We start from the raw sequence: 26,077 nt of genomic DNA, 5'->3' as shown, positions 1-26,077 counted from the left end.
CCAGTCGTCCCAGTCCAGTCAAGGACTCTCCACAGTCCCTGGGAGGTGGTTGCTGGGTGTTCCATAAACAACCTCGTGCAGCACAGGTGAAAGCCTAGAGAGCATTGTATTAAAATGGCTGTTTATCCGGATTGAGCAGGAGCACAGGAAAGCATTACATTGTATTAAAATGACTTGTTTATCTCTCAGTACAGCCTTGTCCCCGGGCCAGAACCGGAGGGTTGCCAGACTTCCTGGGGCCACTGGAAAAATCTCTCCTTCCTCTCTCCTTCCTAGACCCTGTGATCTCAGACACCCCCCCCAATGGGGGAAGGGGGGTGCACCCCGGGGCAGGGAGGGGCTTCCTTCCAACACCTGAATACTGCCTGCCACTGTCTCCTGCTGGTCCCAGATGTAGGGACACAAAGTTGGCAGTTCATAACTGCTGACTGACTTACTGGTGTCCCCATCACCTGGCCTGGGTCCCTGCCAAGGGTTTGGGGGAACATTCAACCTGTCGGTGAGTTTGGACGACTCAGGCAAACCATCGACCGTTGAGTGGACCCCGAGGCCTGGAACTGCCGTCTTTCTGTCCGGAGCCCCACCTTCCAGATCTGGGGAAACCCTACCCCTTGGGCCACAGCAAAGGTCACAATCAACATTCATTGTTGTCGGTGGGTTGTAAGGACGAAGGCCAGACCCACCGGGGGATGAATGTCACTGTGGCTGGGCCATACTCAGCCTGGGAGAGATTGGGGGGAAGGGGACAGAACCCACCCAGACCCTGCCCCACACACTCATCCCTGGGGAGAAAAGCTGGTTCTGTGATTTTTTTTTTTCCAGTACTGGGGGTTGAACCCACAGTTTTCAACACTAACCTGTATCCCCTGCTCTTTTTACTTATTTATTTATTTTTACTTTTTGTTTTGAGATAGGGTCTTGTTAGGTCCTTAAATTAGCAAAGCTGGGCTCCTTAACTTGGGCCCCTGCTGTCTCAGCCTCCTTATAGTGCTGAGTGGAATAAGAAGTATGTGCCACCAGGCCCAGCTTGGGATGTATGATCTCTATGCACATTAGATGTGGAGGGGTTGGGTTTGGTGGAATCCTGGGCTAGGGACCCAGAGCCTGAGAACCCCTTTCTGAAAGGGCATGGTTGAATTTTACTCCCACCCCTCGTTTGTTTTTTGTGGTACCGGGGATTGAATTCAGGACCCTGTGCTTGCCAGGCAAGCGCTTATTATTCTCTTGAGCTATCTCCTGGGCCCCTGGTGAGTTTTACTCAATAAAGTTTTCTTTGATGACTCAATGGCCAGATAGGTAAATGAATTATGTATGCACTATGGAGGATGGATGGATGGATGGATGGATGGATGGATGAATGATGGGTGGATGGTTGAGTGGATAATGGGTGGATGGATGCATGTTTGAATGGATGGGTGGTTGGGTGCAAGGATGGATGGACGATGGGTAGTTGAGTGGATGGGTAGATGGACGGATGGATGGATGGCATGATGAATGGTATGTGTAGGCAGGTCAGCCTCTTCCCAGTGACCAAATCCTGGGTGTGCTATGTGGATCTGGGTGCCTGGAGGGGTCTGTCCCAGCTGGGTCACTCCTGGACACAGCTCAGCTCCTGAGGCTATCCTGGGGTCTCCTTTGTTTGGAAAGGGTCTGAGGGCTGCAGGTGATGAGGGCTCCCCATCAGCAGAACCTGCAGAATTAATTGCCCAAGCCAGCCCACCCCTCCCACGCCAGGGGTTTCCATCCCACTCCCTCCCCCCTGCTGCCTAGTCCTGGCCCTGAGCTCCTCAACCCCCCAGCCTAGTGTGTTTGCAGGAGACAGGGAGGTGTGAACACTCCAGGAGAGAGGTCAGCCCCTTCTCCCGTCTCAGAATCAGGGGCACCCTCCTTCCTGCCAGAGCTAGCCGGAGGCAGAGCCTGCCTGACTCCAAGAGCTGAGGGGAAGAAAGGAATTACTAAGTTGCTGGTCACCTCAGCACTATCTTTAGGGCATCACCCCAGGGGAGGCTGGAGGGGAGGTCTCCCGCTAGCAACAGCTCCCCTTGTGACCTGGCCCTGTGTGGGAGTTGTGCATGCCCCCTGCTACCATCCTGTCCCCATGGCTCCCAAGGACTCCCCGTGGCCCTGGCAAATGGAGTAAGGGGGGGTCGCATGCCTCCCTGCAACCTTTGGAGCCTCCCCCGGCCCCTCCTCTCCTCCCAGCCCTCTTAGAGGTAAAAGAAGAGGAGCAGCAGCTCAGACTGAGCAGGCTCTCGGAGGAGGAGGAAGCAGGGGCAGGGGCTCCTGGGCCAGGCAGGGTTTCTTCCCTCTGCCCTTGTCTGGCACTTGGGCAGCAGCTATGGGCACCTTTGACCTGTGGACTGACTACCTGGGACTGGCACGGCTGGTTGGGGCTCTGCGTGGGGAAGAGGAGCCTGAGGCCAGGGTGGGTCCCCAGCCCGAGCTTTCAAAGAACATGGCGCCAGAACCAGCAATCCAGAAACTGAACTCAGAAGCCACAGCCACCCCCGAGCGGCTGTGCTCCTTCTGCAAGCACAATGGCGAATCGCGGGCCATCTACCAGTCCCATGTGCTGAAAGACGAGGCCGGCAGGGTGCTGTGCCCCATCCTGCGTGACTATGTGTGTCCCCAGTGTGGGGCCACCCGGGAGCGTGCCCATACCCGCCGCTTCTGCCCACTCACCGGCCAGGGCTACACCTCTGTCTATAGCTACACCACGCGCAACTCAGCTGGCAAGAGGGTGGCCCGGCCGGACAAGGGGAAGACACAGGACACCGGCCACCACCGCCGAGGAGGAGGAACAGCAGCAGCAACAGCAGGTGCCTGTGCAGGTGGCTGGGGACCCAGGTGGAGGGGACTTGGCGGGTGGTGGAGCCCCTTGAGGTCTCTGTAGTGACCAAAGCACTCACCTTATAGGGCACATGTGCATGTGTCTGTAAAGTTTAAAACAGCATCTAGGTTGGGGTGGTGCCGCACACCTGTCATCCCAGCACTTGGAAGGTTGAGGCAGGGGGATGGCTTGAACATAGTTAAAAGCCAACCTGGACTAGTACATAGCAAGACCCTGTTTCAACAAACAAACAAAAACCCCAACAAAACAGTGTCCAGAAGGGCTGCCATGGCAGGGAACCTGGGACCTGGCATCTGCTGTGCAGTCTTAGGCAAGCTGCTGTCCCTCTCTGGGTCCACTGGGATAATGCCATGTTTTTTCAGATGTGGGGTAAATCTGCTAGGAGATCGTGGGGCAGGCATAGCACTGCCGTTCACCAACAGGTACATGGCTACCTGATCGCAGTAGCAGTTAGGTGCTGTGTGGCCCCGAGGAGTTACTCAGCCTGCCTGCAGTCTGCATTCACCTGTCAGCTCCTGGCCAAATATTTTGTGGGCCAGTTGTGTCAGGGGACAGGTGGATGGCAGAGTGGTTGTCAGAGGGCTGGAAGGTGACTAAGCCAGAATGAAGTTCAGCGTGTCGGGGCTAGAGTGTGTGTAGGGGCAGGGAGATGGCTCAGTAGAATAAGCGTTTCCCTGGCAAGAGCAAGGGCCTGAGTTCAATCCCTGGTTCCACAAAAAAAAAAAAAAAAAAAAAAAAAGAGTGTGTGTGTCTGGATGGTGGGGGTGGTAGCAGAGTTGGGGGAGGCAAGGAGGTCCCTGGCGGGGGGCCACCTCTTAAGTTTATTTAGACCTAGGCCTGGTGGGGCACACCTGGAATCCCAGCACTCTGGGATGGTGAAGCAAGAGGGTCACAAATTCACAAGCCCAAATTTAGAAATTTATCAAGAACATCTCAAAAACTAGAAAACGTTGGGGACGTAGCTTGGCGCAAAGGCCTTGGGCTTATCCCTGATTTTGGAGGGTAGGGGGCAGACTTAGGCACTAGGGAGCCACAGGGAGGGAGTGTAGGAGGAGGGTTGAGCAGTGTTTTGGGTCGCAGCTGAGTGTAGAGCCTTCAGAAAGAAGAGGCTGCCGTGGCCTCCTGGGTGAAGAGCCCAAGACAGCAAGGAAGAGAGGAGTGGGCTCGGACAGTGGCTGGCTGCACCCTGTTCTCCATGAGGCACATCGCTGGAGTCCGCCTCGCACTGCCCCAGCTCTACCTGGGGTTCCTCAGCCTACAGTGTGGCAAAGATACAGAGTGCATCGGTCTGGACGGGCCTTGGCATTGTGTTTGCCACAGCTCCAGGACAGGTTGTTGAGGTTATTACAGGGGCAGTGGAGATCAGGTCTGTGGGGTTTTGAAGGAGAATGCGGTGTGGAAGTCGGCCCCCCAGGGGAGGGCAGGTGTTGCCCTCCCCCACAGGGCTGGGAGCCCATGGGGGCAGGGGGGCGGTCTGGACGGCTCCTCTGTCCACTCCTCCAGCTTTATGGAGCTTTTACCATTGTTGCAGTGCTAGGGGTGGAACGAGGCATTCGTGCAGAGCTACATCAGTGGCGGGGCGCCCCTTCTCCCCATTTTTACCGGGGAGGGACAGGGTCTAAGTTGCCCAGACTGGGATGAAACTTGCCACCTCCTGCGTCAACCTGCCCTAGTGGTGGGATGCCAGTCCCCACCCCCAGGCCCGGCATCCCTTTCCCCTTGTATCTGTGGGCACGGGAACCCTTGCTGTCTCTCCAGGGCTTTGGGTTGAGGAGCAGTCTCACCGTATAGTTAAGAGACTGCTGGAGGCCTTCCTTGGTCCCCGGAGCCCGGAGGCCACGAGGGGGCAGCACGGCCTTTGAAGTTGAAAGTTCTACGCTTTGGTCCAGGAGTATCACAAGACCTGAGGAACGGCCCCTAGATGGCGCCTGAGCCCGGCAGGCCCCAAGTGGAACTGCGGTACTTGGGGAGCGTAAGTCACTGCGTCTACAATGCCCCCCTGCTTTTCTCCTTCAGGTTCCAAAGGTGTCGGAAAGGTGAATGCACCTTCGTCCTCCGCTTGCAGTCCCACCACGTCCGTCTAGGAGGATGGCGCGGAGACAGGGCGCTGCTTCCATCAGAGACCCATCTTGGCAGAGGCGGGACTCCAAGAGATGCGTCCCCTCCTTGCCCTGGTTTTGAAGGCCCTGCCCACCCCAAGTTCAATAAACCTCTTGAGATGCCTTCGACCTTCACCTTTCTAGTGCTTGGCCTTGAGGCTAGAGGAGCTTGGGCAGGCACCCCTTTACCTCCTAGTCCCACCCCTTAATGCTCTTTGAATTTGGGGTCTCCTGGAGTGCCAACAGGAGAGAAGGTGCCCCAGCCTGGTGCCCGAGGTTCACAGTGGGAAGTCTTTTTCGTCAGCGCTCTGCAAATTGCTTTGGGGGGAGCCAGGAGCCAGTCCCAGCCCCATCTGCCCTCCTTAAAAGGGCTCTTCAGACAGTATTTACATCAGCTTGGGTCCCCAGTGTAGTAGGGCCTCCATATGTGTCATGGAGTCTGGTAGTGGAAGTGTGTACGTGTGTTCTCGAGGGGACTGACCTGACTGCAGGGGTCCATCAGCCCATAGAGTCCCAAGGTTTGAGCACTGCAGACAGGAAGTAGGCTTCAAAAGTCTGTCTAGCTTCTTGATTTGAAGGGAACTTGAGCATCCCGGGAAGGGGGTGGAGAATAAGCTTGGTGGGAGAGGGAGTAAGCCCCTGGAGACAGCTAACAGCTAGCACAAGCTGGGAGCAGCTGGGACAAAGGAAACAAGCGGGCTCCTTCCTGGCCTCTGGGATCCTGGAAACACCCCCAGACTGCACATTTCAGAATGGCTAGGCTTGGGGAACACTAGAGTATGGCCCTGGATCCCCCTGCCTTAGATCTTGGAGCTAGGAGGGAACTGGGTGTGTGAGCCACAGGCAGGAGAGACAGTCAGCCCACCCAGGGGGCTCTCCTTGCTGGCTGAGGCTCCTGCAAGTGCCAGTCACAAGTCCCAGAGGATAGCTGTAGACAGCTGGATGTGTGCCACCCCTCCTAGGGCTCGGGACAGAATAGTGTACAGCTCCTGCAGAGGCCCCAAAATGTGAGGTTGGAGAAGAGGAGGTAGGCGAGTAGACTATAGGGAGAGGTTTGTGGCAGAAAGCCAAAGGAGAGAACACAAGTCTCACGACATCATTTATTACTGGTCTTCCCGGAAGAAATAAAATGGAAAGGGGGGGGGGATAAAACCAACAAAGGGGGCCCTGTGTTCCTCTAGGAGAGAAACTGCAAATCTAACCTTTTACAAATCAGACAAGCCTCAGACACAGGATTCAACCGACTTCCTGGAGTGCCAGCAGCTGCCTCTGGGCTTCACAGCATTACCTATGCTTGGCCCCCACAGGAGGCCCCACCCTACCTGGGGTTCCCCTGTCTTTGGGAGGCTGGCTTCCAGCTGGTAGGGGGCATTTCTAGGAACTCCTGGAGCATCTTGGAAACGAAACACCAGGTGGGAGCTGAAGGAAAAGGGTGGCAGAGAAGCCTACAGATCCCTCCGGGGATGTTCGCCCCAGGACTTGGCCCCAGCCCCCTTTGCCATGCAGGGTGAAGGCCGGGCCTTCCTGGAGCCAAGGCGCTTGAAGGCTTCTAAATCACGATGAGCACTCATGATCAGCCGGCTGGGGGCAGGAGGGACATATGCTGTCAGGGAAGGTCAGTCACCATGCCACTGCATGTGCACCTGGTTTCCTATTAACCCCACCACCGCCACGCCGGCTTGTTCCACCCTTTCCAGACAGGTTCTGTATAGGATCCTGCCTCAGTTTACCTGAGCCCCCAGGCCTCTCCCACTGCCTCCACAGTTCTGTACCCTCTGCCACACCAGGAAGACTAAGCCCAGCCCTTACTTGAGGTTAGAAAGCTCCACGATGAGGCCGCAAACTGTGCTGGAGGCATCCTCCATCCTTAGGAAACAAAGGCAGGAAGTTAGCCTCCCCTCCTCAGTGGAGTCCTCAGATGTGGGATGGGCCAATCCCCAAGGCTGCAGCACAGCTGGGATCTGCGGCTCTGCACCACTGCAGCCCCTATGGATCCCTCACCTCCCATCCCTGCAGCCTGGCCCCACACAGCACCGGTAGCTGGGAGGGCAGAACTAGGCATCCCATGCCCACACCACTGGGACCCCATCTTCCCTCCAGCCATACCAATTCCACATCACTGCCTCTCCAAATTCTGCCCCTGGCTGCTGTGGCCTTGCTTTTCCAATCTCTTCCCCACCAGCTGCTGCCATCAAGCCTCTCTAGGATTAGGAGCCAGGTGGCCCTGTCAGTGGCTCTCTTGCAGGCTGGTGGGCCCTACAGAGATCCTGGTTCTGCCACATCTGGTCTGGTTACCATGAGGCATTGGCTGGCCTGGGTGTAGGCCACATGTGTTCCTTCGGCCACCTGCCAGGCTCCAGGCTCCTCCCTCCTTAGGGCTCCCAGACATCCAAGGCCAGCAGGGTGGTATAGGCCCAGAGAGGCTGCAACATCTGCCTGCTCTGGGCAAATGTGGAGGGGCCACTGTGCACAAAATGCCTTCTGCACCCAATGGCTATGTGGAAGTGTTCTGGTGACAGAATGGTACCAAGGGAACTAAGCATAGAGGCTGGGGTGTGGCTGCTCTGCAGGAGAGGGCACAAAGGAGCCCAAGCCTGTGCACAACCCATCCCCCATACCCACCGGATGGAAACAAGTTTGCCTGTGAATAATTGATGGGTGAGACAAATTCAAGTGCATGCAATGGGGAGGATGCTACCAGCCCTGATGGGTAGGGCAGACCCAAGAGGGTCACACTGTGGAGCCTCTGGAGAGCAGGGAAGGCATGCACATGCCATGTACACATCTGGGGGGGGGGCATGCCAGGACAGGTGATACAAGTCAGGGTCCCTACAGTGTCTGCCTAGGGCCAGAGCTAGGAGCAGCCCCAAGTTACCCCAGCCTGCAGTGTTAGCACTGTCTGGATCCCTTCCTGCCCCACGGGGCTCAGGGATAGAATGAGACCATCTTTTAGAAGATCCCCTCTTTCCAGAACCAGCTGCAGTGCCCAGGGTAGGGGTGGGGGAAGCATCCAAGGGCTCTGAGGCTCCTTGTCTGGGTACAGATCATTGGTCACCTGTCCCATTCTGAAGCACAGGGGGACACAGACAGTTTGAAAGCCAAGTCCCGCTGCTCGGAAGCCCAGCAGGGAGAACCAGAATGCATGCTCCCTCCCATCCCATGCCTACCTTGGCTGGTCCTCTGCCACCAGGACTCGGTCTCCCCAGCTGGCACCAGGCTTGGGGCCAGGCCTGCAGAGGCCTGACTCATTCCCTGTAGGACCATCCTGGAGGGAGAGGTCACAGAAAAGATCAGGTGGCAGCCTTCACCTCAGCTGCACTGGGGTCATGGATAAGGACATACAGGACATGTGACAGCTAGGATGGCTTCTCCTTCTCCACACCTTGCCCAACCCAGCCCTCAGGTCCTGGCCTCCTGATGGGCCTACACTGACGGATGAGTTCTGGGTCCCTAAAGGCTGCAGTGGGCCTGGGAATCCTGCTTTTCTTGGGGGGAAAGCAAAAGAGTATATGATTGAAGCCAGGGCTTTCCCACAGAGCTCACCTCCAGCCCTTTTAAAATTTTGAAGGGGCTGGGGAGATAGCTCAGTAGAGTAAGTGCTTGCCTGGTAAGCACAAGGGCTGAGTTCACTCCCAGTTCTGCCAAAAAATATAAATAAAAAAAATAATAAAATTTTGAGATAATTGGGGGCTAGTGAGATAGCTCAGTGGTCTAAAGCGCCTGCTGCAAACCTAGGCAGGTGCAGGGGGCCTTGGTTCCATCTCTGGCACCAGCACCACACGCTGTGACGCCTTGCCCTCAGGGCAAATTGAGCATGCCCCCCCCAAAAAAAATTTGAGACAAGATCTTGCTAAGTTATTAAATTGTCTAGGCTGGGCTCAAACATGTTCCTCCCCCACCAGCCTCCCAGAGTGCCTGGCAAGCAGCCTGTTCTGAGCATGTCCACTGCTAAGGTAGAGGGAAGGGACGCTGAATCCAAGGGAACCAACATGGAGGAGCCTGTGTACCCCGGGAGATGCCTCACACTATCTGAAGGTCACACCAGCAGGGTGGAGGCCAGGCTGCTGCTACAGCCCAGGAGACGGCCCCAAGCAGAGAAGGATCTGTCCCCGAACACCAGGTGAAGGGAAGGTGGGGCCCTTACTGGGGCCCCCTCTGTGATTGCATACACAGCCCCATGTCCCTCGTCCAGCGACTGTGGCTGTGGCACTGACAGCACTGAGGACACCCTGGCTGTAGATAAACGGTGCGTGACAAGAACCCAGGAGGGCCCTGGGAATCAGCTTTCCTTTCAGCTGATGGAACCTGGAGCCTCACACACACCAGGAGGACGTTCTGCCCGAATCATACCCTGCCTGGTCACCTTGTGAGTGACTGTGGGTGCATATGGAGTGCTAAGGAGGGTGCTAGACCCCTGTGAGGAGTCTGTGGTGGTCTGAATGGGTGATTCTACATGGCCCACCTGACACTGGCTGGGTGGTGAGGTCACTGTGAGACCATGGTGTCTGCTCACTGTCCACTTCTGCTGTGTTTGCAGCAGTCCCTGCTCCTGCCTCCCCTTCCCATGGGAACCTGCTCCCTGGCTGGGCCACTGGGGCCACCCAGACTTGCTCTGGAACACCCAGCATTGAGCTAGCGCACACATGCACCATGCTGCTGCGGCTGCCCACTGGGGCTGGCCACTCTCCTATCTGCCTTGGCTGTACTAACCTGGCTGGGTTTTTTTTTTTTTTTTTTCTTTCTTTTCTTTCTTCCCTCCCTTTCTTCCTTTTTCTGCAGTGTTTTAATGGAACCTGGGACCTCACACAGGCTAGCTTAGCTGGCTATTTCCTCAGAGGTGCATGGTATGAAACTGCTTGCTTGCGGTTGTGACTGTCTTAGGAAAACCTCTCTAGGACAGCAATGACACTGTACATTAAGTTCCCAACGAAGCCACTCTAGGGAATGGGGATACTGTGAATGCCCTAGAGGGTAGAAGCCATGGCTGATCTGTTTGCAGCAGGCACTCCGTCATATGCATGCAAACCAGACATAGTGGAACACACTCGTCATCCCAGCACTCTGGGAGCTGGGGCAGGAGGAGTGCAAACTTAAGCCCACCCTGACAACTTAGTGACTTAGAAAGATCGTGTCTCAAAATAAAAATGAGAGGGCCGGGGAGATGGCTCAGTGGAATAAGTGCTTCCCTGGCAAGCACAAGGACCTGAGTTCAATCCCCGGTTCCATAAATAAATAAATAAATAAATAAATAAATAAATAAATAAAATGAGCTGGGCAGTAGTTCAGTGTGAAGACTCTGGGTTCAACCATCAGAACCACCAAAATAAGGAGTTGGGGAGATGGCTCAGTGGAATAAGTGCTTCCCTGGCAAGCACAAGAGCCTGAGTTCAATCCCCGGTTCTGAGGAAAAAAAAAACAAAAAACAAAAAAACACCACCAAAATAATATTCATTGAATGTTTTTTTTTGTTTTTGTTTTTGTGGTACCTGGGATTGAACTCAGGACCCTGTGCTTGCCAGGCAAGCACTTATTCTACTGAGCTATCTCCCCAGCCCCTGAATGAGTTTTTAAGAAGGATAACAGGTCTGCTAGGGGTGTGGCTCAGTGGTAGGGCTTTTGCCTAGCATGTATAAATTCCTGGGTACCAGTTGCAGCTCTGCAAAAAGTATAAAAACAGGGCCATGAAGATGGCTCAGTGGAATAAGCGCTTCCCTGGCAAACCCAAGGGCCTGAGTTCAATTCTCGGTTCCGCCAAAAAAAAAAGTATAAAAACAGCCTTGCTGGGGATGGCCAGCACATAGCCAGGAGACACTGGCCAATGTCTGGAAGCCCAGGGCTCCTGTTCCAGAAGCAGTTGAGGTCCCAGAAGCAGCCGATATAGGACACTAGGTTGCCAGCTCCTCTTGGGCAGGCACCTGACCTCTTCTGGTGGCACTTGCATGTGGGAATGGTACACCAACCTCCCAGGGTACACCATGAAGCATTCACCAGGCTCAGGTGTATCAACAGCCAGGTGCGTCACACATCCCCACAGGGAATAAGGCTGCAGCCAGGCTGCCATCTGCCCTGACAGGTGAGGCAAGTGCCTGGCTCAGGATCAGCAGCTAAGGGCAGACAGCAGCCCTGCAGCCTCCAAAGAAAATAAGGTCCTCCCTGATGCCAGCAGAGAAACATGGTTACTTCTGTGTGCCTACCAAAGAATATTCTCAGGCCCCATCTGAACCAGAAAGGGGATAAGGGTCTGTGTGTGAGGCATGCTGGGGCAGGAACCCAGGGCCATAGGCATGTGAGGTACCTGCTCTTACCACTGGGCAACATTTCAAACCCTTAATTATTTTGTTACAGGGTCTCTCACTAAATTGCCCAGGAGGGAAGTGACTCACAACACCTCCTGCTTCAGCCTCCCAAGAGTGCTAGGATGACAGGCTTGTGATTCCATGCCCAGCTAGGGGACAAAGGCTCTTTTCCAGGTCAGTAATCAAGTCCCCTCCCCAGAGCAGCTGAGGAGACTAGATTGCTTCTTCAGGTCACCCTCTTAGTCCCAGGCCTTCAATACATCTTCAGGAGCCTGGAACCAGGGGTGAGAAGCCAGGGGTGGCAGCAGATGGACACAAAGCTACGGGGCGCTGGCACCAGGGGCTCTTGCTTTGGTAGGGGAGGTCTCAGCATGGAAAAAATACCCCACTGTCACAATCCCAGGTCTCTTAGCAACTATAAACATTGAATCTTATGGAAAGGCCGCTCTAGCCTTCCTGGAAACCCAGATGTCACACCCATCAAAGCTGTGACCCAACCAGGTACAGTAGTACAAGCCGGTCATCCCAGCCACTTGTGTCTGAAACCCACGACTGCCATATGTGAGCCCCACCTTCCTTCACAGCAGGCATGTGGGGACAGGTCTTGCAGCTGTTGGCACCCGCCCTGGAATGGTTGGTCACTGCCACAGGGACTCTTACCTGCTCAGGTAGGACTTCCAAGTTGGGGGCATCCAGGGCATCCTGCAGCTGACTGTCGGGCAGGAAGTCAAGCTCCATGGCTGAGGACTCTGCCCACTCAGCCTGGCCTGCAGAGTCTAGGGGGTGCTGGAGCGGGTCTGGTGGGGGTGTGGGGGTTTCTAGGCTTCCTGGGTGGGCCTTGGCCTCCAAGATATGGCCACTGGCAGCAGCCCTGTGTTCCAGAGGACTCAAGGCAGGGAGGACAGGACTGAGCCCCACACAGCCTCCTTCCAGGTGCTGGCTGCCTGACTCCACTGCCCATATATCCCCAAGCTGAGCCCTTTCTGGCCACTCCACAACAGGTGCCTGGGTTTCATCAACGCCTGGACCCATGTCCAGTTCTGGGTGGCCAGGGTCTTGAGTACCCAGAGCGGGCTCTTGGTTCCCCAGAATCACAGCTGGAAAGGCCGCAGGGCTCCCTGGCATGTCACTGGAGGGCTTGTCTTCTGGCCCTATCTCTCCCCTGCCCCCTGCAGTGTTCTCAGACAGAGACACACAACCCTGTGGGGTCTGCTCCATGGGAGAGGCAGAAGGTGTGGTATCGGCCTGCACACCTGGCCTGGCCACCCCCAGGATCCCCTGCTTTGTCTCTGGGGCATCTGTGCTCATGTTTTCTATGATAGTGGTCCCCAGGGGGGCATATGCTGGGCCATCCCATTTGCACTCTGCTTGCCCACCTGTCCCTCTGGGTATCTGCCTGGGGCCTGGGTGGTCCTGGACTGACGCCCAGGTCTTCACACACAGTGTGGCCAAGGTGGGAGTGCGCACAGGGGCACTAGTGATACTGCCTCCTCCTTCTGGGGTCCTGTGCTGAGTGCCATTCTCCTGGGGGGCTCCCTGGTCTGGCTGTGTTCCTTCAGCACCACTGCAGGGCAGCTGTCCTTCCAGGCTGCCTGAGCCCTGTGCCTCCTCAGGCCCACTGCTGCCCACGTCATTCCCATCGTCCACTGTGCTGGTCCTTTCCTCCGACACTGGGTCCTGGCCAGCTGTCTCCGAGTTAGAGGATCCTGTCCCTTCTCCAGGCACAGGTGACCCGGGCTTCTGGCCACTCTGCTCAGGGTGGGGGCTGCCTTTGGCCATCAGCTCTCCTGGCCCCAGGAATCCCTCCAGCAGCCATGGGGCACTGGGGCTGGGCAGGGTTTCCTGTGCAGAGAGAGAAACTTAGCCCAGGAGCCTCTGCTGCGAGCCCTCTGAAGGCTTCTCTGGCTGGTTCTGTGCCAGTCCCAAGACACAGAGCCTGCACCAAACCATGCACCCGCATGGGCACGCAGCAGAGCTCTGGGCTCCTGCTGGACGAGGATTCAGAAGTGGAATGGATAGTGCGGTGGAGCAGCAGGGGAAGACGGTGGCCATGGTGCCCCAGCGGGCGTGAACCGTGGAGCAGCTGTGCAGCGAGCAGCTGCCCAAGAAGGACATAATCAAGTTTCTGCAGGACCATGGTTCAGATTCGTTTCTTGTAGGGCATAAATTATTAGGAAACATTAAAAATATAGCTAAGACAGCTAATAAGGATCATTTGGTGACAGCTTATAATCAGCTTTTTTTTTTTTTTTTTTGGCGGAACCGGGGATTGAACTCAGGCCCTTGCACTTGCTAGGGAAGCACTTATTCCACTGAGCCATCTCTCCAGCCCCACATAATCAGCTTTTTGAAACTAAGTGTTTCAAAGGTACTGAAAGCATAAGTAAAGTGACTGATCAAGTGAAAAACGTGAAGCTCAATGAAGAAAAACCCAAGGAAACCAAGTCTGAAGAGACTCAAGATGAGGGTCCACCAAAATACACAAAATCTATTCTGAGAGAAGGGAGATAAAACCAACTTTCCCAAAAAGGGAGACGCTGTGCACTGCTGGTACACAGGGACGCTGCAGGATCGGACAGTTTTTGATACTAATATTCGAAAAGTTCAAAGAAGAAAAATGCCAAGCCTTTAGGTTTTAAGGCTGGAGTGGGCAAGGCTATCAGAGGATGGCATGAGGCTCTCTTGACTCTGAGTAACGGTGAAAAGGCTCGACAGGAGATCGAACCAGAATGGGCTAATGGAAAGAAAGGACAGCCTGATGCCGAAATTCTGCCAAATGCAAAACTCATTTTTGAAGTAGAATTAGTGGATATTGATCGAAACAGCAGGACCTAAGATCTGAAGACTGGGGCTGGGGAGATGGCTCAGTAGAATAAGCGCTTCCCTGGCAAGTGCAAGGCCTGAGTTCAATCCCCGGTTCCACCAAAAAAAAAATAATAATAATAATAAAATAAAATAAAATTATGTAACTAGAACTTGTTATTATTGTAAAGAATCAACTGGAAATTTCAGAGTTAAGTAAAACTTACTTGATCACTTTTTTTTTTTTTTTTTTCCAGAACCAGGGATTGAACTCAGGCTCTTGCGCTTGCCTGAGAAGTGCTTATTCCAATGAGCCATCTCCCTAGCCCCTTGATCACATTTTTTAAGAAATGTAATTCCTTATAAATCCTTGAAGTCTAAAGTATTTTACTATAGCTGTGTGAAATACTGGTTAAGAAAAGCTGTACTTCCTTTTACCTCATGTTGTGAAACTGAAAAGTTCAATTAAAATATATCCACTGTCTTGAAAGGGGGGGGGAGGAGGAGGAGGAGGAAGAGGAGGAGGAGGAGCAGGAAGAGGAAGAAGAGGAGGAAGAAGAGGAAGAAGAGAAAGAAATGGGGGTAAAATACACATGCCACTTCCTGTCCCACACAGCTTAGATTCACAGTGACACACATCTCCTTTTGTTAAGCTACACTTTTCTGTTGTATGACTGCTGCAGGTTCACGTTGTGCTAAGAAGCTGTACAGGGTCGGGGAGATGGCTCAGTAGAATAAGCGCTTGCCTGGCAAGCACAAGCACCTGAGTTCAATCCCCAGTTCCACACACACAAAAAAAAAAAGAAAAAGAAAAAGAAAAAGAAGCTGTACAAACTCAGACCCGGAGGCATGGGCCCACATCAGTGTGCGGTTGCTGCCTGTGATCCTCTTCTTCATGGAGGGCTGCACCTCCATCACCATGGTCACCCCAGAGGCCCTGTCCCCTCCTGTGTCCTGCCCACCCTGCCCCTGACCCAGGCAACCTCTCATCTGACCTACACATTTTATGTGCTGCTAACTAGTTTGCTGCTTTGTATTGCTGAGTCCTGGCCAAAGGCACAGATGAACCACAGTTCATTTGACTACAGACCTTTAGAAGGGTATCTGGGGTATCCCTGGTGCATGGACGTTACTACCCACTCCCTCAGGGACATTGTTCATGACAATGAGGGCATCTGAGTGGCATAAAGGATCCTGAAAAGCAGAAGGCTCACAGACAGAGCAATAGCTGCTTCTCAGGGTTCTACCATCCCTGTGTGGGCACATACAACATCCGGGGCACATGCCACAGGGATCTGGACAGTGGTGTGCTAAAAATGGAGGGCTCAGGCCTGCCGCAATGGTACACAGTGTAATCTCAGTGACTGGGAGACTGAGGTGGAAGGATCACAAGTTCAAGGCCAGCCTGGGCAACGGAGTGAGAACTTGCCTCAAAATAAAAGGGGCTTGGGTGAAGACCAGTGGTAGAGTTCTGGCCTACGTGTGTGAGGCCCCAGCAGAGCTGTCCATTGCCAAGACAGCTGATGTGAAACTGGGCGCACAATCTGCCTGCACATGGGACTTGGCCAGGCCCACAGTAAGGGTCTTACCAGGCTAACAGCCCTTCCCTCTGGATCCTCTTTTCTCATAGTAAGGGTCTTACCAGGCTAACAGCCCTCCTCTCTGGATCCTCTTCTCTTATCTCTGCTTTTCTTGTCACTGTCTTCCTGGGTTTTGCAAACTGAGGGACAAATCTTCCGAGAGAGGTCTGTGAATGGGACAGGAGAGCACAGCAGTAAGGGTAAAGAAGAATGTTGAAAAAAAGCAAGCCTGAGCTACTCCCCTCCTGCAGCCTCAGACACCCGCCCTCCCCGTCTGTGCACATCCCTGCACCCTGCAGGCCAGCAGTTGTCCACGACACACAGCACCTGCACTTCTGGATGGTTCTTCAGATACACAGCAGGCTACAGAGTGGCTCACCTGGGAAGCAGGGAGGGGGGCAGCTTCTTTTTCTGGTTGTCCCAGGAAAGAGGTAGCTATGGTCTCCTCTTGAGGCAAGCTAGGTAGAGAAAAGCACAATGGAGAGGGATCCAGGTCCTCCTACACTGTTACTTTGCATCTTTTGTTAGTGTTATTACTGGTCTGAGGCAGGATCTTGCTATATACTTCAGGCTGTACTTGAACATTACTACGCAGGCAGGCTGGTGTCAAATTCAGAGGTCCTCCTGCCTCCTTCACGAGTGTGGGGCTTATAGGCATGCGCCACCACACTCAGCTACGTCACCACACTCATACCGAGTGGGAGTGGAGCCCAGGGGTAGGGCACTGGTCTAGCACCTGCCCTGCACTCTATCCAAGACCGCAAAAACAAACCCTTGGGGCCGGGGAGATGGCTTAGTGGAATGAGTGCTTCCCTGGCAAGCGCAAGGGTCCAAGTTCAATCCCCAGTTCTGCCAAAAAAAAAAAAAAAAACCCCTTATCTTATAGTGCCTTGACTTGATGAGCTAATATCGAGAAAGTGCTTATTAGTACACTGCCCATTAAACACTGTATTTTTTTTTAACTGGGAATTTTAAACTGAGCTCTGTCCCCAACTCTTCTTTTACTGTTTTGAGACAGGGTCTGAAGAAGTTGCTAAATTCCCCGGGCTGACCTCAATTTCAACCTCCTGCCTCAGTCTCCCAGAGTGCTGGGATTACGGGATTATACTACCACCCCCAGATGGCACATCCTTTTTTTTTACCGAGAAGAAATGAAGAGTAGGGATTTGATGGTGGAGTATCATGTTGTACACTAAGACCTTGCATGACTCAATGCTGTCTATACCTGTGGTCCAAATCGCAACCTTTCTCACAGTGAGGAAAGCCCAGAGCAACAGGTGTGCAGCCCTCAGCCCAAGAGGGCCCCCCACTCCTGTGGCCACAGCTGTTGCATGAGAGGCCTTCTGGAACACCTGAGCCACTCACCTGGAGATGGCCGGCCCTGGCTCCTGCCTGCTGGGCTCTGCAGGGGCAGCAGATGTCAGGCTATCTTCTGATTCACTGGTGGGTGGCAAGCCACCCAGCTTGGAGCTTTGGGAGTCCCCATTGGAATCTCCAGGCTGTGGGTTCTTGGGAGGTTTTGGGGGATGGATTCCTGGTTTGGAGACAGAGACAGAGATGAAGGGGTGGAGGTACTGAGACCATGTACTGTCCCTGAGAGCTGCTGGCTCGATAGGAAGGGGCCACTGGTGTGTTATGCCCAAGCAGGCACAGCCCTCAGGCTTGGGACCCTCTCTGCTGCCCATGTGGCAGGCAAAGGATGTGGGCATCCCCCCAGGACTGAGATCTATTCACTGACACAATCATGGGCTTCAGGACTCCTGACCTGTGCCAGGACTGAGCTAGAATCCCAAGGGGGCAAGAGGCGCAAGGCAGATATAAGAGGCCACCCTGGCTTCTCTATAGAGTCTCTCTGCCTGGCCCCAGCTCTGTCCTAATCATTCCACAGCTTTTCTGGAAGGCTTGGAAATCTGGGGTCAGCTCTTGTGCACCCTAACACTGGCTACACGCAGCCTCTTGCTTTCTTTTTCCTGTGGACCCCAAGTGGCTAAGGCACATTAAGAGAACTGCTGGTGCTCGATTAAACACACAAGACAACCACATAAATGCACACAGAAAACGCCATCACCAGGTGCGGGCAGCACACATCATACTGGATGTCCATTTCCTGCGACATGTGCAGAGCAGCTGTGCAGGATAGTGGGACAGAGGCACAGAGAACTGAGGGGCTGCCTCTGCCACCACTCAGTCCCTTGTGCCCCTCACTCTCTATCCGACCACTGAAAGCCTGTGACAGCTTCAAGGTGGTTATTATGGCCAAGGGACAGCTCAGTGGTACTTTCCCAGCATGTGCACGGCCCTGAGTTCTACCACCAGCACTACAAAAAATAAAAAAGTAAAAATAAGGACCAGGGTAAGAGCTCAGCAGCATAAGTGCCTGCCTGGTAAGTGCAAGGGTCTGAGTTTGAGCCCTGGTACCAAAAAAACAAAAAAAGTAAAAATAACAGGGCTTCTTTTTAATATTTATTTATTTATTGTGTGTGTGTGTGTGTGTGTGTGTGGCCAGCTCAGCCCACCAGGGGGGGGGGCTGGCTGGTATGTGGTGCTGGGGGATTGAACTGCGGTCCCTGTGCTTTGCTTAGCTTAGCTTGTTCTAAGTAGGTGCTTTAGACCACTGAGCCATCTCACCAGCCCCAACAGGGCTTCTTAATATCTGTTTGTGGAAGGAAAGAAATCTCCTATGCAGAAACTATAGTCATGGTTGGGAAACAGCTCACCTTGGCCTGACTTTCTCCTATGTATAAGAATAGTTGGGTGTGCTGGTGCACACCTGTGATCCCACCATCTGGGATGCTGAGGCAGGAGGACTGCCATGAATTTGAAACCAGTTTGAACTAGATAGGGAGACTCTGTCTTAACTTTCAGGTCTCTTTATGTAGCCCAGGCTGGCCTCAATCTTGCAGTGACCCTCCTGCCTCAGATTCTCAAGGGCTGGGATTATAGGTGTGCACGACCACACCTAGCAACTGGTGTGAGTTTTGATGAAATTCTGAAGTAAAGAAACTCTGACACCCCCTTACATATGAGGTCACAGAACCAAGATTGGATTCCACTTCAATGCATGGCCCAAAGATTGAAGAGTCCTGGGGCATTTATGGAGCACCTACTGTGGACTGGGCTTTTAACTAGGCAAGAGAACAAAAAGATGAGGGTTTTTTTTTTTTTTTTTCCTTCCTCGAATGCCTTCAGGGCACTTTTGGCCAGCGGGAGAGTTGTGAGGTTCGAACTCCAGGAACCTGAGGCTGACAGCTTTGTGGAAGCAGCCACTTAAAGACTGAGCTAGGGCCAGGCCCCCTAGAGAACAAAAAGATGAATAATCCCACACAATGCCTTCCTGCGGTTCAGTCTAAGAAATCCTTTCCAAGCTCAGCCTCATACACACTTACTGTGTATGTTGTGTGTAGGTGTGTGCATGGGCACATGCCCACCACTAGAGAGGGAACCAGGCTCTCACATGTGCTAGGTGAACACTCTACTGAGCTACATTTCCAACGCCCTTTTTATTTATTCATTTTGAAAGAGGGTTTCACTAAGTTGCTGAGATTGACCTCAGTATTGAGAGAGCACAGTGTAGGGGCCGGGGAGATGGCTCAGTAGAATAAGCACTTCCCTGACAAGTGCAAGGGCCTGAGTTCAATCCCTTGTTCCGCCAAAAAAAAAAAAAAAAAAAAAAGAGCAGTGTCTCCTGCTCAGCCTCCAGAGTGGCTGGGGTGGCAGTAGAGCGGAACCTCCAGCCGCCAGTCATTTCCAATTCTGATCTTCCCTTCACGTGTGCCCACTGAAAGCAGCATCCCACCGCTGACTACTTGGCTAGCTGTCTCCACACGAAGCATCTTCCTTCCCCACAAAACGGACCTCAAGGGCTCCAGTGCTGGAACCGAGGCTCCCGCCTGACAACCCACAGCTAGCAAGCGCTGTGCCCCCAGGAAGTACCCCATGAACGTTTCTTACACAACAGCTTCTCACCCGGTGGTCTGTCAGAAAAAGGCAAAAACAAAAAGAGCAGCTCTATTTACTTGGTTCCTTAAGATTAATCCCCAAACACCAGCTTGCTTGGCTGGTTCTGTGGACATTTGTAGTAAGTAAAGAGCAAAAATATCAACAGAGCAGAGTGTCTTCCATTTCCTTCCTGTGATCTGTCCCTGCGGGATTTATAGAGGAAAAAATAAGGTGAAGCCTTGTGCTCAACACCAAAGGCTAAGGCTGCGGGAGGGAAAGCCTGCCTTCCCAGTCCATCTGTGGAGTCCAGGGCCAGCCCACAGTCCACCAAGCCAAGAGAGGCCCCAGAAGACCTGTCACGGTGGGCCTGGCTGTCCTCAGCTTTCCCCTCAGAAGTCAGAGACATCCTGCATCTCAGGCAGCCTGTGCCTTACCTCTACACAAAACATGTTTTTATCAGTTAACATTTCTCCTGTTTCACATCTTAGGGCAAACAGAAACAGCACTTTAAATTTATCACTTGCTAAGTAAAGAAGGTTTTTTTTGTGTGGTATCAGAGATCAAAATCAAGACCTTGAGCTTGACAGGCAGGCGCTTAAGCCGCTTGAGGTATATCTCCAGCCCAAGAAGTTATTTCTAGCTATTTAACTTAGTGACAGGGAAACCATCAAGTCACCGTAGATAATACTGAGTGTTTTTCAAAATTTTGTTTGGGCAGTGGATACTAGGCAAGCCCTCACCCCTGGGCCACACCCAGACTTCAAGTGAAGAAATTCTGCACATACTACTGATCACAATATATTGTCAAGTTAAAAAAATGCAAGGTGGGGCCAGGGAGATGGCTCAGTGGAATAAGTGCTTCCCTGGCAAGCGCAAGGGCCTGAGTTCAATCCCCAGTTCAAAAAAAAAAAAAACAAAAACAAAAAACCACCACACACTTGTTTACCAAAAATAAATAAAATAAAAATAAATAAAACACAATCAAACAAAATTTCTTTTTCTTTTCCAGGCAGATACTTATGCTGCTGAACTATCTCCCTGGCTAAACAAAAATCATGGTCCTTAGGGGCCAGGGAGATGGCTCAGTGGAATAAGCGCTTCCCTGGCAAGCACAAGGGCCTGAGTTCAATCCCTGGTTCCACCAAAATAAATAAATAAAAATAAAAATAAATTTAAAAAATGCAAGGTGCAGATTACTAGAGTGTGTGTTTTCCAATAAAAGCACCGGCTCTGCATATTACATCTACTTGGTGGGGGTGGTACATACTTGGAATTTCACTACCCTAGGAGGCTGCGGCAGGAGGATATAAAGTTCAATCCCAGCCTAGGTAATTTAGCAACTTGAAATCTTGTCTCACAATTAAAAATTAAAAATTGACTGTGGAAGTGCCAAAGGCCTGGGATCAATCCCCAGTACTAATAAAAAAGTGTGTAGAAGAGTTAGCACAAACAAATGAAATTTCTTTCTTTTTTTTTTTTTTTTTTTTTTTTTGTACTGAGTATCAAACTCTGGACATTTTGTCTGCCAGGCAGGCACTTAAGCTGCTGAACTATCTTCCTGGCTAAACAAAAAAAACTTGGTTCTAGAGGGGAACGCTTAACCAGGCCACAGATGGCCTTGAAGCACATCAAGATCTACGATATGGTACAGCTGGGACCCACGGTGGTGAAAGAAAACCTTCCGCTTTTTACTGCATCACACCCTTGTGTATAATTTGTAATTTTCCTACTAGGCTGTACTTCATTTTCTTTTACAGACACTGAGGTAGTAAGGTTAGAATTTCTGCAACATACAGGCCCACAACCCTCCCATGTGCCAGACACAGCAATTGAGAAGTGCTGACTTAATCCCCGGCTGTCTTACTCAGGAGGCTGAGGCAGGAGGATCACTGGAGCCTAGGAGTTTGAGGCCAGCCTGAGCCAACATAGTGAGACCCTGTCTCTTCAAAAAAAAATAATAAAATAGTGCCAATTTAGGGCTGGGGTATGCAGATCCCTGGTAGACCATTTGCCTAAGCCTAAGTGAGCCCTCTGGTTCCATCCACAGCACTGGAGAAAAAAAAAAAAGGAAAGGAAAGGAAAAACCGTCAATTTAACCAAATACCTGCGGTTCGAAGCTTCTTCCTCTTACTCATTCTATCTCTCCCTTGAGAAATCTGAAAATAACAGAATCTCCATTATAACTAGCAGTCCCCGTGTCCAGCGCCTTGGCTGAGAACAGAGGCGCATCCTCCACGCTGTGGGGCAGCCTGGGGATCCGGCTCTGCTTGCTGGGTCAGTGCAGGCCAGTAGACATCCCCTTCCTCAGGCTGGAGTGTCCTGGGACCTTCTGGGGACACGTAAGGACTCCTCTGGAGAAGTTATCTGAGGACTGAAGGGTCCACCGGGGGTGCCCGGGGGCTTGGGGGGCTGGGAGTCGCCAGTGCCCAGCTTCTTCCTGCCTTGGGGACCGGAGGGGCCCCAACCGACCTGGGCCACAGAAACTGTCCAAGTTCCCCCTCTCTGTCCTTGACAGGAACGAGGTCTGTGTGGATCTGCTGAGGAATAAGTCATTTAAATTACTGTTACTTTTTTTTTTTTAAGAAAATGGTAAAAATAAATAAATAAATAAAAATGTTAAAAAATTAAAGAAAAAGAAAAAAGAAAATGGTAACACTGAACTTTGGTGAACCCCCCCCCCCAAAATCCATAACTGTGGACCAGGGTACTAGAAACCAGCCCCACACTAACACTACGACCACTGGAGGTGCAGATTCCCCAACTCAGGAACCGAGGCGAGACCAAAGACTGCGTGGGCTCCAGCTCAGAAGACCCCGGGCCACCTGCGCCCACACCCCGCCTCTTTCCCGCGCAACGCGACGCCCCGACTCGACTCGCGCACGCCGACTCGACTCGCGCACGCCCAATACCAGCACTGGCGACTCACATCTGCGCATGCTCTATTTCCTTTCCCGCAGCCCTTGGCAGCTCCCGTCGCACCTCCATCAGGCGCATGCGCATCCACGCAGGGCCTTTCGGGAGATGTAGTTTCACCGAGGCGGGCCCGGCGAGTCCACGGGTGGCGAGCTCCGGTTCGGCGGCGACTAAAGGCCAAGGCGGAAGTGGGGCAGCCACCCGGTGAAACTAGGGAGCGGGGTTGACGGACGCGGGACACTGAAGAAGGGCCTAGGACTCGGGAAGGGCGCGAGTGACAGTCCCAGAGTAAAGAGACAGGGCAAGGCCAGGAGCAGGGGCCGGTGGTCTGGGCATCCAGCCTGGAAAATGCACAAGAGGAAGGGGCCCCCGGGACCCCCAGGCCGAGGTGCTGCTGCTGCCCGCCAGGTGAGTGTGCGCCCCACGGACTCACCGGGGAGCTCCTTTCCACCCCTGTACGCACTGGGAGGGCCCCACCCCCCAGGGTCTCTGATCTCCGCCCCCATCCCTTTGAGCAGGTCTTGGGGTCTTCGCCTTCTAAATGAGTCTTGCTTCCCAAGGTGTGGCCTAGGGGTCCTGCCGCCCCACCAGCTGCTGGCGCCCCGTCCCCGTTTCAGGACCACCTGTTGTCATAGCACCTTCAGGGAGGGAGGAGCAATAATCAGATCCAGGCAAATGCCTCCCCAATTCACACTCTTATGCCCATTGTACAGATGAAGACGCTGAGGCTCAAGAGAGGTGAAGGCATCTGTGGAAGGTGATAGAGATTAACAGACTGGCCAGAGCTCAGGGCAAATCCAGAGCTGCATCCATTAATCCCAGAGCACTGTGGCCCAACTCCCCTCCCCAGATACTGGCTAGAGTTTGAGCATTTGTAGCTTTGATGAACGGAGTCCACAGCATAGCATGAGCTGTGAGTCTATGTGTTCTCTCTTGCCCTTACACCTTAGACACCTGACCTCACAGTTTCACATAATATTATCCCATCGTGATGGATCATTAATCAGTGGGAGGAGACAGATCCACACAGCCATGAGCTACTTCCAACTTCTAGATTGTTGGGCATTCTAATTGCTAGTGATGCCCCACCTCCTGCTTGGCTGCCTCCGCAGGGGAGGCTGGGAGGAAAAGCCAAGGTGTGCCGGCTGGCTCTGCTTAAGGCGGGTGTGAGGCCTACTTTCCCAGTGAACTTGACTACCAGTGCATTTTAGGTGCAGGCTCCCAGCAGAGAACTGAGTCTCTGTGCTTGCCTTCTGCCTCATTGGATCTGTGCCAAGGAGCCAGGCCCATGTTGAGACACCTGTTGGATTCAGTTTGATACAGCCTCCTGGCATTCCCCAGGGAAACAGCTTGTGCCAGGAGACTTTGGTTCCTTCCTTTCACTGGGTACTTGGGATCCATTATGGCTGCTTCTGGCCACAGGGTACATCCTAACTGGAACCATACTGTTCCCACAGCTTGGACTGCTAGTTGACCTCTCCCCAGACAGCCTCATGATCCCCAATGATGGAGTTAACAATGAGGAACTGGAAGCTGAGTTCCTTGCTTTGGTAGGTGGCCAGCCTGCAGCCCTGGACAAGCTCAAAGGCAAAGGTGAGATGTTTAAATCTGAATGTTTTCACATTTCCAGGCGTGAGCCAGTCTCAGAGCTGGGCACTGTGTAGAAAGGCGAAGAAAAGCAGAGAAGGCCTCAGTCCTCCAGGAGCCCATAGTTGGGTGGAGAGGATCAGTGATCAAACTTGGACACCGACTGAGGGTTTGTTTGGGGTTTTTTTGTGCACTCAGCCCACCCTGAGGACAGGGCTGGTGTGGCATGTTGTGCCTGGTGCGGAGATAAAACCTTGGTCTCCTGTGCCTGCCTAAGTTTGCCTAAACAGGCCTTTTAGACCCCTGAGCTATCTTGCTGGCCCCCACTGAGGGTTTGAATCTCAGCTCTGCCACTGCTTCATCTCATCACCTGTGTTGACCTTGGTTTCTTTTATTTTCTTTTTTGAGAAGGGTCTTGCTATGCAATTCGGGCTGGCCTTGTGCTCACTTTTGTAGCCACTAGGCTGGTCTTGAACTCTCAGCGATCCTCCTGTCTCAACCTCCTGAGTTCTGGGTTTACAGACATGCACCACCACGCTATCTTTGGTTTTTCCATCTGTAAAATTCAAATAATAAAGCCCAACATGGTGATGCATGCCTGTAATCCCACCATGGGAGTCTGAGGCAGGAGAATCCCTGAGTTCAAGGCCAACCCAGGTCAACATAGTGAATTCAAGTCCAATCTGAGCTACACAGTGAGACTCTCAGATAAATAAATTTTAAGGTGGAAATAATAACTGTGCTACATCACAGGAATTAATCTAGGATTGATAAAGCACTTTCACAGCTGCATGACACATGATAAACTCATGTCATTAAACTATTGTCTTGCGAGGAGTCCTGGCATGGTGGAAGCACAGACTCGTGGAGAGCCCTGTAAGTCAGTGCTCTTTTTTCTTCTAAGACAGAGGGTGGGTGATGCATTGGGGACCCTACTAGAAGAATCCTGGCAGGTGCCAAGGCCCTGCGCTGGATAGTAGGTGGTGGAAGACTCTATATTTGAGTGTAGTCAGAGCCAGAGGCCAAATGAAGCCTTTAATCATAGCTAAAGCAGTCAACCCTTGTTATTTGTGGATTTCAAATTTAGGAATTTGCCTATTTGCAAGAATTTACTTATAACCTGCAAATCAGTTATTGCAGTGATTTGTGGTTATTCACAGAACTTGAACTGGTAAAGTTTGAGAGGTACGAGGTGGGTGGCACCAGGTGACATTCTGCCTTCCTGTTTCAGCTCTTATGTTAGAAAGCAGGGTCTGGGCCAGGAAGATAGCTCAGCGGCTTAAGCACCTGGCTGGCAAGTGCAAGGTCCTGAGTACGATCCCCAGTGTCAAAAAGAAAGGAACCAGGGTCCTTTTCCCATCTGTTTGCTGCCACAGTTTCTCAGTTTTGTGCTCTTTGCTGGCAACTTCCTTGTTCTCAGTGTGCTGGCCAAGAGTACACTGTGAATGCATCAACAGTGTATATTAAATAAGGAGTCATTTTTTTCTTCTTGTTTAGTCTGGTCTTGAGCTCACTATGCATTTTAAGTGAATTCACAGTCTAGAATTCACAGTGATTCTCCTGCCTCAGCCTTCCCAGTGCTGAGGTTGCAGGTTAAAGGTGGCTTTAAACAGAGATACACATGAAATAAGGTTGTATGTTGCTCAGTTCATAAAATGTTGTGCCCAGAGGCTCATGGGAAACAGCCTGTACTTTCTGTGGTCTTCACTAGCTCAGTGTCCTGGAGACATTACACTAGAGAACAGAATTGTCTTGGATGTTGACAATGGCAGGAATGATAAGATGTTGCGATTCAGTAGTTCTGTCCTGCACTGTCATTTCATGTTTGGTAGTTTCTGCTATCAAAAGTCAACCGTGGAGGCCGGGGAGATGGCTCAGTAGAATAAGCGCTTCCCTGGCAAGCACAAGGGTCTGAATTCAATCCCTGGTGCCGCAAAAAAAAAAAGAAAGAAAGAAAGAAAGAAAGAAAGAAAGAAAGAAAGAAAGAAAGAAAGAAAGAAAACTACATCA

General features: G+C 52.4%; 3 protein-coding genes and 1 pseudogene across 11 annotated transcripts in view; 3 read left to right on the top strand and 1 right to left on the bottom strand.

The window, feature by feature from the left end:
• The first annotated feature begins 2,338 nt into the window (after nt 1-2,338).
• Nucleotides 2,339-5,011, top strand: Nanos3 (nanos C2HC-type zinc finger 3). Its single transcript, XM_004635632.2, has 2 exons — nt 2,339-2,819; nt 4,868-5,011. The coding sequence occupies exons 1-2, from the start codon at nt 2,339-2,341 to the stop codon at nt 4,933-4,935; spliced, it is 549 nt and encodes a 182-aa protein (XP_004635689.1). The 3' UTR covers nt 4,936-5,011.
• A 1,044-nt stretch (nt 5,012-6,055) lies between these two features.
• Nucleotides 6,056-22,365, bottom strand: CUNH19orf57 (chromosome unknown C19orf57 homolog). Of its 2 annotated transcripts, XM_023720164.1 has the most exons (10): nt 22,298-22,365; nt 22,037-22,101; nt 21,672-21,723; nt 16,994-17,162; nt 16,008-16,086; nt 15,691-15,795; nt 11,907-13,088; nt 8,118-8,215; nt 6,760-6,816; nt 6,056-6,531 (listed from the first exon to the last, which is right to left on the bottom strand). In XM_023720164.1, the coding sequence occupies exons 3-10, from the start codon at nt 21,700-21,702 to the stop codon at nt 6,396-6,398; spliced, it is 1,857 nt and encodes a 618-aa protein (XP_023575932.1). In that variant the 5' UTR covers nt 21,703-21,723; nt 22,037-22,101; nt 22,298-22,365; the 3' UTR covers nt 6,056-6,395. The 2 variants fall into 2 exon arrangements, with proteins under 2 accessions (XP_023575932.1, XP_023575933.1); XM_023720165.1 differs by lacking the exons at nt 6,056-6,531; nt 6,760-6,816 and adding an exon at nt 10,939-11,016 and having other exon boundaries at nt 8,133-8,215.
• On the top strand, nt 13,258-14,081 carry LOC111817897 (annotated as a pseudogene).
• A 223-nt stretch (nt 22,366-22,588) lies between the features above and the next one.
• Nucleotides 22,589-26,077, top strand: part of Cc2d1a (coiled-coil and C2 domain containing 1A) — an 18,576-nt gene continuing 15,087 nt past the window's right edge. For all 8 annotated transcript variants that reach the window (XM_023720207.1, XM_004635630.2, XM_023720205.1 and 5 more), the window contains exons 1-2: nt 22,589-22,888; nt 23,938-24,073. In XM_023720207.1, coding sequence (XP_023575975.1) covers nt 22,829-22,888; nt 23,938-24,073 — 196 coding nt within the window. In that variant the 5' untranslated portion in view covers nt 22,589-22,828. The remainder of the gene's footprint in view (nt 22,889-23,937; nt 24,074-26,077) is intronic.

The sequence above is a fragment of the Octodon degus genome, unplaced genomic scaffold (assembly GCF_000260255.1).
Source record: "Octodon degus isolate 3935 unplaced genomic scaffold, OctDeg1.0 scaffold00073, whole genome shotgun sequence".
Lineage (NCBI taxonomy): Eukaryota > Metazoa > Chordata > Mammalia > Rodentia > Octodontidae > Octodon > Octodon degus.
The sequence above is the reverse complement of the archived record's forward strand: the minus strand, read 5'-3'. Positions and strand labels throughout refer to the sequence as shown.

Coding starts and splice junctions, on each gene's coding strand:
- CUNH19orf57 (XM_023720164.1), bottom strand. CDS start 21,702: ATGAGTAAGAGGAAGAAGCTTCGAACCGCAG. Junction 17,163..21,671: donor GAAGAAGCTTCGAACCGCAG/GTATTTGGTTAA, acceptor TCTCCAAACCAG/GAATCCATCCCCCAAAACCT. Junction 6,532..6,759: donor GTGGAGCTTTCTAACCTCAA/GTAAGGGCTGGG, acceptor TCCTGCCCCCAG/CCGGCTGATCATGAGTGCTC.
- Nanos3 (XM_004635632.2), top strand. CDS start 2,339: ATGGGCACCTTTGACCTGTGGACTGACTACCTGGGACTGGCACGGCTG. Junction 2,820..4,867: donor AACAGCAGCAGCAACAGCAG/GTGCCTGTGCAG, acceptor TTTCTCCTTCAG/GTTCCAAAGGTGTCGGAAAG.